General features: G+C 45.6%; 1 protein-coding gene across 1 annotated transcript; it reads right to left on the minus strand.

Annotated features, from left to right (window-relative positions):
* Positions 1-9,013: 9,013 nt before the first annotated feature.
* Positions 9,014-14,626, minus strand: LOC129813928 (uncharacterized). Its single transcript, XM_055866571.1, has 2 exons — positions 14,403-14,626; positions 9,014-11,162 (listed from the first exon to the last, which is right to left on the minus strand). The coding sequence occupies exon 2, from the start codon at positions 11,153-11,155 to the stop codon at positions 9,689-9,691; it is 1,467 nt and encodes a 488-aa protein (XP_055722546.1). The 5' UTR covers positions 11,156-11,162; positions 14,403-14,626; the 3' UTR covers positions 9,014-9,688.
* Between the last annotated feature and the right edge of the window lie 356 nt (positions 14,627-14,982).

Genomic DNA, 14,982 nt, shown 5'->3' on the forward strand with positions numbered 1-14,982 from the left:
CCGTCCGCCAGACAGGAGCCGCTAGAGCCGCCAGCCAGACAGGAGCCGCTAGAGCCGTCCGTCAGACAGGATCTGCCAGAGCCGCCAACCAGACAGGATCTGCCAGAGCCGCCAACCAGACAGGATCTGCCAGAGCCGCCAACCAGACAGGAGCAGCCAAATCAGTCAGCCAGCCATGAGCAGCCAGATCCGTCAGCCAGCCATGAGCAGCCAGATCCGTCAGCTAGCCATGAGCAGCCAGATCCGTCAGCTAGCCATGAGCAGCCAGATCCGTCAGCTAGCCATGAGCAGCCAGATCCGTCAGCTAGCCATGAGCAGCCAGATCCGTCAGCTAGCCATGAGCAGCCAGATCCGTCAGCTAGCCATGAGCAGCCAGATCCGTCAGCTAGCCATGAGCAGCCAGATCCGTCAGCCAGCCATGAGCAGCCAGATCCGTCAGCCAGCCATGAGCAGCCAGATCCGTCAGCCAGCCATGAGCAGCCAGATCCGTCAGCCAGCCATGAGCAGCCAGATCCGTCAGCCAGCCATGAGCAGCCAGATCAGTTAGCCAGCCATGAGCAGCCAGATCCGTCAGCCAGCCATGAGCAGCCAGATCAGTTAGCCAGCCATGAGCAGCCAGATCCGTCAGCCAGCCATGAGCAGCCAGATCAGTTAGCCAGCCATGAGCAGCCAGATCCGTCAGCCAGCCATGAGCAGCCAGATCAGTTAGCCAGCCATGAGCAGCCAGATCCGTCAGCCAGCCATGAGCAGCCAGATCAGTTAGCCAGCCATGAGCAGCCAGATCTGTCAGCCAGCCATGGGCTGTCCCTCAGTCCGGAGCTGCAGTCCCTCAGTCCGGAGCTGCAGTCCCTCAGTCCGGAGCTGCCATTCCTCAGTCCGGAGCTGCCATTCCTCAGTCCGGAGCTGCCCCTTACCCTGGAGCTGCCCCTTACCCTGGTGCTGCCCCTTACCCTGGTACTGCCCCTGACCCTGGTACTGCCCCTGACCCTGGTACTGCCCCTGACCCTGGTACTGCCCCTGACCCTGGTACTGCCCCTGACCCTGGTACTGCCTCTTACCCTGGTACTGCCCCTTAGTCTGGAACTGCCCCTGAATGCAATAGGGTTAATGTGGAGGGGGGTCGTTTGGAGGAGGCCTAGGAGGTGGTTAGGTACTGTGGTGACGTGGGGACTACGACCAGAGCCGGAGCCGCCACCGTGGAGGGGAGCCCACCCAGACCCTCCCCTAGACTGTGTATGGTGCGCCCGGAGTTCGCGCCTCAAGGGGGGGGTTATGTCACGCCCTGGCCTTATTATTCTTTGTTTTCTTTATTATTTTAGTTAGGTCAGGGTGTGACATGGGTAATGTTTATGTTTTGTTGGATTTGGGTGTTTATTTGGTAAAGGGGTTATGGGGTGTAATATATAGTTTTGTGTTGAGTGTAGAAGTCTAGCGTTGTCTATGTTGGTGAGTGATCTAGAAGAGTCTATGGTTACCTGAATGAGTTCCCAATTAGAGACAGCTGATTTCGGTTGTCTCTGATTGGGAGCCTTATTTAGGGTAGCCATAGGCTCTCAATAATTGTGGGTAATTGTCTATGTAGAACGTTTGTAGCCTTTATGTATGTGCACAACGTTTGTAGCTTCACGGTCGTTTTGTTGTTTTGTTAAAGTGTTTTGTGTCGTGTTCATCTTCGTGTTGTTTAATAAAAGAAGATGGCTTATTTTCCAACTGCTGCATTTTGGTCCGTAAATCCTCCACACGATCGTGACAGTAATAAAACCGGTTAACCTGTCTGGCCCCGGGGTTCCGCTAGCGGAACTCCTTCCACATTCCCCTGAAAAGGCAGAGCGCGAAATTAAAAAAATATTTTTGAGAAACATTTAACTTTCACACATTAACAAGTCCAATACAGCAAATGAAAGATACACATCTTGTGAATCCAGTCAACATGTCCGATTTTTAAAATGTTTTACAGCGAAAACAGCACGTATATTTATGTTAGCTCACCACCAAATACAAAAAAGGACAGACATTTTTCCCAGCACAGGTAGCATGCACAAAGCCAACCTAACTAACCAAGAACCAACCAAACTAACCAAGAAACAACTTCATCAGATGACAGTCTTATAACATGTTATACAATAAATCTATGTTTTGTTCGAAAAATTTGCATATTTGAGGTATAAATCAGTTTTACATTGCAGCTACCATCACAGCTACCGTCAGAAATAGCACCGAAGCAGCCAGAGTAATTACAGACACCAACGTGAAATACCTAAATACTCATCATAAAACATTTCTGAAAAATACATGGTGTACAGCAAATGAAAGACAGGCATCTTGTGATTCCAGCCAATATTTCTTAAGTGTTTTACAGCAAAAACACAATATAGCATTATATTAGCTTACCACAATAGCCAGAAACACAAGCCATTTACCAGCTGCAAAAGTTAGCGATCGTAACAAACCAGCAAAAGATATATAATTTTTGACTAACCTTGATAAGCTTCATCAGATGACAGTCCTATAACATCAGGTTATACATACACTTATGTTTTGTTCGAAAATGTGCATATTTAGAGCTGAAATCAGTGGTTATACATTGTGCTAACGTAGCATCTTTATCCCATTATGTCAGGATATTTTTATGACAATCACCCATTCTGACCAAATGACTATTCACAAACGTTACTAAAAAATACATGTTGTATAGGAAATGATAGATACACTAGTTCTTAATGCAATCGCCATGTTAGAATTCTAAAAATAACTTCATTACTACATACAGCTTACGTTATAGCGAGAGAGTGCCCAAAATCTGGCCGCAAACTACTAGTACACATGGTCTACAGATATATGAAATAACATCATAAAATGGGTCCTACTTTGACGATTTTCCATCAGAATGTTGTACAAGGAGTCCTTTGTCGGGAACAATCGTTGTTTGGTTTTAGAATGGCATTTTTCCCTCTTGAATTAGCAAGCACACTAGCTAAGTGGCGCGAAGCTCTCCATAGGCAACAAACACAGACAACGCAACACGCCTAACGTCCCGAAAAAATTTCAATAATCTAATAAAACAATATTGAAAAAACATACTTTACGATGATATTGTCACATTTATCAAATAAAATCAAAGCCGGAGATATTAGTCGTCTATAACGACAGGTTTTCAGAAGGCAATACCAGGTATCTCGCTCGCTCCAGAAAACAGGAAACTGGTGACACGTCATACCAAGAGCTTTTATTCGACCCCAGATCAAGTTATACACTCCATTTCTTCTCTCACTGCCTGTCGACATCTAGTGGAAGACGTATGAAGTGCATGTATACTATTAAATATCAAGGACATTTATAGGCAGGCCCTAGAACAGAGCATCGATTTCAGACTTTCCACTTCCTGTCAGGAAGTTTGCTGCAAAAGGAGTTCTGTTTTACTCACAGATATAATTCAAACGGTTTTAGAAACTAGAGAGTGTTTTCTATCCAATAGTAATAATAATATGCATATTGTACGAGCAAGAATTGAGTATGAGGCCGTTTAAATTGGGCACGATTTTCCCCCAAAGTGAAAATAGCGCCCTCTGTCCTCAACAGGTTTTAATGTAATAACTTGCTAGACAACGTAATAAAATGTTGAAAGCTTAACGTAATAATGTAATAACGCTAAATGTAACAAGTTGTTACGTTATCCGGTTAATAACAACTTTTATGAATAACTTCAACAGATCATGTAATATCATACCAAAATGTTACCTGTTATAACTTTACAGCCACACTTTTTATGTCAAGGTAAGTATCTACTTTACCAAAGAACTGCAGTGATACATAACAAACCTAGAGCCTTCCTCATTTACTTTTCCCCTGGGATACCGAATGTGACGTTCTTAATCTTACATTCCTTATTTTTTTTAGAAAATAAAATGTGCTTATGTACAATCATTCTCTATGCATCCCCCTTGGGTTGTGCCGTGGCTGAGATCTTTGTGGCTATACTCGGCCTTGTCTCAGGATGGTAAGTTGGTGGTTGAAGATATCCCTCTAGTGGGTGGGGTTATATTCTTCCTGTTTGGCCCTGTCCGGGGGTATCATCGGATGGGGCCACAGTGTCTCCTGACCCCTCCTGTCTCAGCCTCCAGTATTTATGCTACAGTCGTTTATGTGTCGGGGGGCGAGGGTCAGTCTGTTATCCGGTGTCCTGTGTGAATTTAAGTATGCTCTCTCTAATTCTCTCTTTCTCTCTTTCTTTCTTTCTCTCTCTCGGAGGACCTGAGCCCTGGGACCATGCCCCAGGACTACCTGGCATGATGACTCCTTGCTGTCCCCAGTCCACCTGGCCGTGCTGCTGCTCCAGTTTCAACTGTTCAGCCTGCGGCTATGGAACCCTGACCTGTTCACCAGACGTGCTACCTGTCCCAGACCTGCTGTTTTCAACTCTCTAGAGACAGCAGGAGCGGTAGAGATACTCTTAATGATCGGCTATGAAAAGCCAACTGACATTTACTCATGAGGTGCTGACTTGTTGCACCCTCAACAACTACTGTGATTATTATTATTTGACCATGCTGGTCATTTATGAACATTTGAACGTCTTGGCCATGTTCTGTTATAATCTCCACCCGGCACAGGCAGAAGAGGACTGGCCACCCCTCATAGCCTGGTTCCTCTCTAGGTTTCTTCCTAGGTTTTGGCCTTTCTAGGGAGTTTTTCCTAGCCACCGTGCTTCTACACCTGCATTGCTTGCTGTTTGGGGTTTTAGGCTGGGTTTCTGTACAGCACTTTGAGATATCAGCTGATGTAAGAAGGGCTTTATAAATACATTTGATTTGATTTTGATTTGCTCAAAACTCTGAAAACCAAAATATACAAAATAAAATAAGTGGGTACAAAAACCCGTCGCACACCAGAACATATCTTGCACAATGCTTACAGACAAACAATTACCGACAAGGACAATGAGGGGGAACAGAGGGTTTAAATACACAACATGCAATGAATGGGATTGGAACCAGGTGTGATACAAGACAAGACAAAACCAAAAGGAAAATTAAAAGAGGATCAGCGATGGCTAGAAGGTCGGCGACTTCGACCGCCGAAAGCCGCCCGAACAAGGAAAGGGACCAACTTCGGCGGAAGTCGTGACAAATATAAAGAATATATGCTGTCTATATTGCTTCTATTTATTGATATACAGTTGAAGTCGGAAGTTGACTTACACCTTAGCCAAATAAACTCAGTTTTAGAGTTTCCTGACGTTCAATTCCTGACATTTAATCCTAGTAAGAATTCCCTGTTTTAGGTCAGTTAGGATCACCACTTTATTTCAAGAATGTGAAATGTCAGAATAAAAGTAGAGATAATTATTTATTTCAGCTTTTAATTCTTTCTTCACATTCCCAGTGGGTCAGAAGTTAACATACACTCAATTATAATTTGGTAGCATTGCCTTTAAATTGTTTAACTTGGGTCAAACGTTTCGGGTAGCCTTCCACAAGCTTCCACAATAAGTTGGGTGAATTTTGGCCCATTGCTCCTGACAGAGCTGGTGTAACTGAGTCAGGTTTGTAGGCCTCTTTGCTCGCACACGCTTTTCAGTTCTGCCCACAAATGTTCTATAGGATTGAGCTCAGGGCTTTGTGATGGCCACTCCAATAACTTGACTTTGTTGTTATAATGCCATTTTCCCACAATTTTGGAAGTATGCTTGGGGTCATTGTCCATTTGGAAGACCCATTTGCGACCAAGCTTTAACTTCCTGACTAATGTTGCTTCAATATATCCACATAATTCTCCTAATGCCATCTATTTTGTGAAGTGCACCAGTCCCTCCTGCAGCAAAGCAACCCCACAACATGATGCTGCCACCGCCATGCTTCACGGTTGGGATGGTGTTCTTCGGCTTGCAAGCCTCCCCTTTTTTTCTCCAAACATAACGATGGTCATTATGGCCAAACAGTTCTATTTTTGTTTCATCAGACCACAGGACAATTCTCCAAAAAAGGATGATCTTTGTCCCCATGTGCAGTTGCAAACCGTAGTCTGGCATTTTTATGGTGGTTTTGGAGCAGTGGCTTCTTCCTTGCTGAGCGGCCTTTCATGTTATGTCGATATAGGACTCGATTTACTGTGTATATAGATACTTTTGTACGTGTTTCCTCCAGCATCTTCACAAGGTCCTTTGCTGTTGTTCTGGGATTGATTTGCACTTTTTTGCACAAAAGTTTGATCATCTCTAGGAGACAGAACGCATCTCCTTCCTGAGCGGTATGACGGCTGAATGTCCCATGGTGTTTATACTTGCGTACTAAAGATTTTCCCATTCTTCCATCCCTCTTTTTTCCCCCAGAAGATGGTGATGTTTTCTTTCGGCTCGGCAGTGCTGCTATCTTGCTCAGAGAAGAAAAAAAAGTATTTTTTGCCTTGAAAATTTGTTTGCTTCATCACTTGTTGCCATTGTAATGACTTGACATCCACGCTTTTTATGCTAAGTTAAGCATCTACTTTACTAAAGATCTGCGGTGATAAATAACCAACCTAGAGCCTTCATCTTTTACTCCTCCCCTGGGATACCGAATGTGACATTCTTAAAGGGGTTACATTAGTTTCCTCAATTTGGTACCACATACCACTGACAATTGCACACACACACCATACTCTTACCCATACCCTTACTCTAACCCTAACCTTAACCCAAAAACCTAATCTTAACCCTAGCTCCTAACCGTAACACTAAAACTAACTCAAGCTCCTAACTTAACGTAATTATAACCTTAGCACTAATTCTAACCTTAACCCTAAACCCCCTAGAAATAGCATTTGATCTTGTGGGAACTAACAAAATGTCCCCAGTTGGTCAAATTTTTGTTTGTTTAGTATTCTTGTGGGACTTCTGGTCCCCACAAGAATAGCTAAACACGTCCACACACACACACATTTTTACTTAGCCATTATGCAACTTGTAATTTTGATGTCACATTACCCAATCCCTGACACAATATACACACAACAGGCTGTGTATCATGATGAGTAACCTTGTGTGAGACTTGTGTTAGCTTCCCAGAGGTAAAGAAGAAGACTACACTTTAGACCGTTTTGTGGTTGTGCCTTCCTCAAGAGCACAACGGCAGATGGCATCTAGGAATAGACACCAGCAACCCTCCAGTTGCAGGTTCACAGCCACCAGATTTTTTCCATCAGTCCCATGATTCAAACCAGCAACCCCCCAGATGTAAGCCTCCCCTCCAACCTCTAGGCTACAGTACATGAGGCGCCATAGTTCAGCAAGGTAACAAGAGACCCAGGGTTGAACTGACAACCTTCCCATTACTGGCCTGTCACTCTAGCCTCTTTAGGTTACTAAACACACAGAACCTCCTTCGTTATGCTCCACCACCCATTTCACCACCTCCACACGAATACCTATTCAGGTCACTGCACCAAATAAAAAGACTGGTTTCTAGCCAAGGTCTCAAGACCATGTTACCCTGCTAAGCTTAAGCGTAGGCATTAGCTTAGGGAGCTTATACAAGTATAACCACACCTACAGTACATCACTTTTCAGGTGCCACCCCCTGCTGCATTGGTAGGGGGATTTGCATTTGGGTTCAAATAGTATTTGAAATTGTTAAAATATTTCAAGTGTTGGCTTGAGCCTGCCTGGAGTGCCAGATTAATGGGTTTTACATTCATGGGACTATTCCACAGGTTCCATTGCACCAGGCAAACTCAATCATCAAGTACAGCTAGTTTGAGTATTTGAAATATACTATTTACACACAGGTCTGGTTCCAACCCCTATTGTGGCCTTGAGCAAGGCATATAAACATCTAAATTGCTAATGCTACCTGGGTAATGCTCTGAGGCGTACCCAGTGCTCCCAGACTGTTGTGTGAATAGTGTGTCAGGGGGTTGGGTACTATGAAAATACGCATGTTCGCTGTAGTGTAAAAAAAATAGCTATTTGAAGGGACTTTAATTTTGAGAATTCCTTATGAATGTTGTAATGAATGATACTGCAGCACACAAAGGTGTTATAACTGGATTCATAAAGGTGTTATATACTGTATATACATCTTCATATAATGTGGTCCTGAGGGAATATGTGACATTATTTGATCACGTTATTTCATGGCTGACCAAGGGCCTATTGATGAGAACTATTATTATGAATTTTTGATTGCTGTGTGCTATTTGCTGCATGCTATTTAATGTCAGTTAGGCATGGGTTCCTCATAAAATATTTTTTATTGTCAATCACCAGTAATACCTAAAATATGCCTATAGTATAGATTTCAGACTGATTAACAGAATATGGAAAATGGTGTTGGTTTTGTAGAAGTCAACAAGAACAACCATAGTGAGAGAGAGATAGCCATGGCCACTAGGTTTCCCCTTCGATCTTTAATCTTTTGCAGTGGAGAAACACATGTATTTGTTTGACTCTAGGTCAAAACTTCTAGGAATGAAACTCAGCCCTGATATGTCCTCCATGTTGGCTGTGTGAGACAAATATAGTACTTTGTAAAGACCAGTAGATGGCAGTACATCACACAGCTGTGGTTGGACCAGAGGTATGCAACATGGGTTCCTGGGAGCCACAATGTCTGCAGATTTTCTCTTCTCACTTTGACTGGCACTAAATGTGCCTGATCCTTTAATACCAGTGATTGGTCTGAGTGAAGTCATCAGGATTCCCTGGTCTAAATCAGTTGCTACATCCTCACACTGTGGTTCATGGTGATGGAGTTCCCCACCCCTCTGGGCTGACCTTACGTTATGTGTTTCACTTTCCTAAATGGTGGTTCAGGACTGGCTGGTGGGTCATGGCTGATTCATTTTTCAAACCATAGTGTGAATAGGTATGGAAACCACTGTAGGTCGACTTCAGTGACTGACTACTGATATGAGATTTGTCAGAAAATCACCATTGTCCAGCTCCATCATAATCCCAGTCATCTTTTCACACTCATCTTTCATGAGCATATAATTGAAGGGCTCAAGAGTGAATTCTGGGATGATTAAAACTCCACAATTTTGTTAGTTTTTCTTAGGTTTTTATTGAATATTTTATCTTGAATTTATCATATAGCTTTTTTTGTGATTATATCTTCATAGATTTTGCACAAAACACAAAAATTAACACCAACAAACAGAAACAAAAAAAGCAGGTAGCATGGTGGATAAGAGCATCTGGCCAGCAACCCAGTAAGGTTACTGGTTCAAATCCCCAGGTCGTCAAGGTGGAAAAATCTGCCGTTCTGCCCTTGAGCAAGGCAATTAACCCCCAACAACTGCTTCCCGGGCGCCGATGACGTGGATTCAGAGGGTTTGGATTAAATGCGGAATATACATTTAGTTGAATACATTCAGTTGTGCAACTGGCTAGGTATCCCCCCTTTCCATATAAACATCTCCAGCCCATGATAAATCACAAAGAGAAACATAACATGTCATGTACTGAATGATTTGTCATGAGGACAGGTCAAGTCATCCACCCACACCACCAGCCTGTAGTCATCCCCTCAAAATAGCAATGAAAGAGGAACAGAAGGGATTTTTGGGAACAGATTCTCTTTTACACTTTACACAGATAAGCAACTAAAATAAACAAGATGAAAAGCAGGGTACATGAATGTTAAACAAAAGCAATTACACAAGCAGCTAAAAATGAGAATATCAACATCATAGATCATGTTATCAGGTGAGCTCACCTCTGGACAAGTCTCTCCCAGGGTGGAGTGCGTGCCTTTTCACCCCCAGATTTCTCCAGTATGAATCTGGCCTGGACCCCAGGAGACATGGTCATACTAGACTCATACACATAGACATCATACCCAGGTATATCTGCACAATCAGAGCGGCTTTCCTCAGAGAAATTTACAGCCCATTGCCATTGGTAGGTATTATACTCTTGGGTGTCTTTGCTGTCTGAAGAGTAGAACCCAACCCAGGAGTTATTAAACGTTTTCTTCCAGGCAGTGAAGGCTTTCTTTACGTACAGGCGAGCGCAGGCCTTTCCATCCTTTACGAAGAGCTGCAGACTGGCGTCATGTCCATTAATATCAACAGGAATCTCTCTGTTGGCATTGTGAAACTCAGAACCTCTCCAGATCTCCTCTCCGATTGTGGACCCAAACCCCAAGTAATTCCACCAATTTTTTACCTCCTTATGGAGCCTGACCTGGAGACCAGGGTTAAGGGGTACTGAGGTGTTATAGCTCCCAGAGGCTTGGCCCCCGACTGATGATCTGTCCAGCTCGCTCTTACTGTCACTGTTATTGTTCCTATGAAGAACCACCATTACACCCTGGTCTAATAGCCTCTTGGGGATCCCACTCCAGATGATCCTGGCTTTTCCTCTATCTGTGGTTTTCACCTCAAGCTTAAACAATGTATTATCCTTATCCTCCATGTCACACTGGGTTTCATCTGCCCTAAGCCTTCGTGGTCTCCATGAACCTTTGATATTGGGACGTGTAAAGTACAATACAATAGCCAGAAGAAGTGCCAGACCAGGTGTGTCCCAGATGTTTTCCAGATGCTCCAGAATGTTGTGGTTGATCTCTACATGATATGTTTGTGGAATATCATTTAGGTTAATGGTTGGTAGACGTTGGATTTGTCTAAGGAGGCTGACATTGACACGGTATGTATTGTCTGGATCGTAGGCACTTCCTCTGTTTCCATTTGGTGGATAGTGCTGTGTGACATAGACCTCGTCTACTATGAACTGATTGGACTCTTCCTCCCTAACTCTGAGTATGACCCTGTCCCTGTTGTTCTCAGTTCCCCTTGAGTTGTAGAATCTTTGAGTTACATAATAAGGACGTGCCATAGCGCCATTGTTGTTATTGCCAACAAGATTCCCTAGTGAGTAGTAACTTCCACGTTGACGGGGCAGAATAGGTAATGGATGGGGATTATCAGCGTTTCCATAGAAATGAATGCCATAGTCTCCCCTGGTTGGGTTGAAATTGAGTCTCATGTTGCCGTTGTTGTCAATGTGAATGTTGTTGGCTAGCCAGTGGAGCAGCATGAGGCCGTGTCGAGGAAAGTTGTGACCAAACTCTATGTCCCTGAGATCATCTATTGAATTAAGGGTTCCTTTTATAGCACATACTGAGGCCAGAGACACACACAGGATGAAGCAACCCAGGAATCCCCTTCCAACCATGGCCAGCCTGTGACAAAACAACTATTGTGTCAACATTTGCACATTTATGAAATAAGTTAATGAATAAATAAATACATCTGTAACTTATTTCTAGTGCTCGGCAATACACTAAAAGCTTTAGGACCCCCCCCCCCCCCCAAACTTTCATTTTGAAGTTAACTGTCACTATATTGGACCTATTGTCACGATCGTGTGGCGGATTGACGGACCAAAATGCAGCAGTTGGAAAATAAGCCATCTTCTTTTATTTTTTTAAAAGATGACAAACAATAAACACGAAACACTTTAACAAAATAACAAAACGACCGTGAAGCTACAAACGTTGTGCACATACATACAGGCTACAAACGTTCTACATAGACAACGCTAGACATATACACTCAACACAAAACCATCTACTACACCCCATAACCCCTTTACCAAATAAACACCCAAAACCAACAAAACATAAACATTACCCATGTCACACCCTGACCTAACTAAAATAATAAAGAAAACAAAGAATAATAAGGCCAGGGCGTGACATAACCCCCCCCTTGAGGCGCGAACTCCGGGCGCACCATACACAGTCTAGGGGAGGGTCTGGGTGGGCTCCCCTCCACGGTGGCGGCTCCGGCTCTGGTCGTAGTCCCCACGTCACCACAGTACCTAACCACCTCCTAGGCTTCCTCCAAACGACCCCCCTCCACATTAACCCCATTGCATTAAGGGGGAGTTCCGGACTAAGGGACAGCTCCGGACTAAGGACCAGTACCAGGGTAAGGGGCAGTACCAGGGTCAGTACCAGGATAAGGGGCAGTACCAGGATCAGGGGCAGTACCAGGGTAAGGGGCAGTACCAGGGTAAGGGGCAGCACCAGGGTAAGGGGCAGCACCAGGGTAAGGGGCAGCTCCAGGGTAAAGGGCAGCTCCGGACTGAGGAATGGCAGCTCCGGACTGAGGGACTGCAGCTCCGGACTGAGGGACTGCAGCTCCGGACTGAGGGACGGCCCATGGCTGGCTGACAGATCTGGCTGCTCATGGCTGGCTAACGGATCTGGCTGCTCATGGCTGGCTAACTGATCTGGCTGTTCATGGCTGGCTGACGGATCTGGCTGCTCATGGCTGGCTGACGGATCTGGCTGCTCATGGCTAGCTGACGGATCTGGCTGCTCATGGCTAGCTGACGGATCTGGCTGCTCATGGCTAGCTGACGGATCTGGCTGCTCATGGCTAGCTGACGGATCTGGCTGCTCATGGCTAGCTGACGGATCTGGCTGCTCATGGCTAGCTGACGGATCTGGCTGCTCATGGCTAGCTGACGGATCTGGCTGCTCATGGCTAGCTGACGGATCTGGCTGCTCATGGCTAGCTGACGGATCTGGCTGCTCATGGCTAGCTGACGGATCTGGCTGCTCATGGCTAGCTGACGGATCTGGCTGCTCATGGCTAGCTGACGGATCTGGCTGCTCATGGCTTGCTGACTGATCTGGCTGCTCCTGTCTGGTTGGCGGCTCTGGCAGATCCTGTCTGGTTGGCGGCTCTGGCAGATCCTGTCTGGTTGGCGGCTCTGGCAGATCCTGTCTGACGGACGGCTCTAGCGGCTCCTGTCTGGCTGGCGGCTCTAGCGGCTCCTGTCTGGCGGACGGCTCAGTGGGCTCATGGCAGACGGGCGGCTTTGCAGGCTCATGGCAGACGGGCGGCTTTGCAGGCTCATTGCAGACGGATGGCTCAGATGGCGCTGGGGAGACGGATGGCTCAGATGGCGCTGGTGAGACGGATGGCTCAGATGGCGCTGGGGAGACGGGCAGTTCAGTCATTGCTGTGCAGACGGCAGACTCCTGCCGGCTGAGGCGCACTGTAGGCCTGGTGCGTGGTGCCGGGACTGGTGGCACCGGGCTGGGGACACGCATCTCAGGGCTAGTGCGGGGAGCAGCAACAGGACGCACAGGACTCTGGGGACACACAGGAGGCTTGGTGCGTGGTTTAGACACTGGTGGTAAAGGGCTGGAGACACGCACCATATAGCTAGTGCGTGGAGGAGGCACTGGTGGTACTGGATTGGGGCGGGGAGGTGGCGCCGGAAATACCGGACCGTGCAGGCGTACTGGCTCCCTTGAACGCCGAGTCTGCCCAACCTTACCTGGTTGTATGCTCCCCGTCGCCTGACCAGTGCGGGGAGGTGGAATGACCCGCACCGGCCTATGTAGGCGAACCGGGGACACCATGCGTAAGGCTGGTGCCATGTACGCCGGCCCGAGGAGACGCACTGGTGACCAGATGCGTTGGGCCGGCTTCATGACATACGGCTCAACGCTCAGTCTAGCCCGGCCGATACGTGGAGCTGAAATGTACCGAACCGGGCTATGCACGCGTACAGGAGACACCGTGCGCTCTACTGCGTAACACGGTGTCTGCCCGTACTCCCGCTCTCCACGGTAAGTACAGGGAGTAGGCGCAGGTTTCCTACCTGACTTCGCCACACTCCCTTTAAGGCCCCCCCCAAGAAATTTTTGGGTTGTACTCACGGGTCTCCAGCCTTGTCTCCGTGCTGCCTCCTCATATCGCCTCCTCTCGGCTTTCGCTGCCTCCAGCTCTTCACGAGGGAGGCGATATTCTCCAGGTTGATCCCAAGGTCCATCTCTTTCCAATTCGTCCTCCCAACTCCAGAGATCCTGTGTAGGTAGGTCCTGTTGCCGCCTTCCATGCCGCTTGGTCCTATGGTGGGTAATTCTGTCTATGTAGAACGTTTGTAGCCTTTATGTATGTGCACAACGTTTGTAGCTTCACGGTCGTTTTGTTGTTTTGTTCGTTTGTATAGAGTTTTGTGTCGTGTTCATCTTCGTGGTGTTAATAAAAGAAGATGGCTTATTTTCCAACTGCTGCGTTTTGGTCCGTCAATCCGCCACACGATCGTTACACCTATGTCCCAATAATGTAATATGATGTAATAAGTCCTCACATTACACGGTATGTATAGTCTGTATTAGTAGCTTATTTCTTGTGGTTGGAAATAGGTTTAACGTTTTAGGACTCCCAAATAATGCTAGGTCTGAAAATGTTAGCACTAAAAATGTCAGAAGATATCTGACAAACTTTTATTTTGAACTGAACTGTAACTATATCAGACCAATATCTCAAAATATGTACGATGAGGTTTTCCAAAATAACATTTGGAAACTTGTAAACATGATCAATACTGTAATATGATGTACTAAGTCCTCTCATCAAAATTAAACAAATGAGTCCCAATAAAAAATCTCACTCACCTTCTTGTGCAGCGTACCACCAGAATCTAGTCTTGACTGTGTTTGTTTCTCTCTTTTCTGTCAACAGATCCCAGGATTGAAACTGACTAAAAGGTGCTTCTTGTAGCCTACAAACACATAACCAGTACACAGGGCAGATACAAGACCAGGGTCAGCAAAACTGAGTTTTACAAAGGCTGATCTTTGACGTCACTGGGTCACTCATGTTTCATCAGAAATTAAATGTATCGCTAGAGTACCTTCCACGTTCAGAATGCAGAAAATATAATGGGCGGGGTCTGTCAGAGTTTCTATAGAAATGAAAGCCATGCTTCTGGTAGTAGGGATGTGCATTCCGAGTTTTTTCGGTGAGCCAGATCAATTGGCTCCATTCAGCTAGAAGAACCATTAATTTGGCTCCCAAGCAGCACTTAGTTCACGATAAAAACAAGAAAAAAAATTGCAACCTTTCATGTAAAGCCTAAAAAGTTGCCTGCCATGATATGAGATCGTGACATGTGAGTTCAAATGTAGTTTGACTTACCAAATTATTAGGTGACCTGCAAAAAACTATTTACTGCAAAAATGCATGGACTAGAAT

Source organism: Salvelinus fontinalis, chromosome 17 (genome assembly GCF_029448725.1).
Source record: "Salvelinus fontinalis isolate EN_2023a chromosome 17, ASM2944872v1, whole genome shotgun sequence".
Lineage (NCBI taxonomy): Eukaryota > Metazoa > Chordata > Actinopteri > Salmoniformes > Salmonidae > Salvelinus > Salvelinus fontinalis.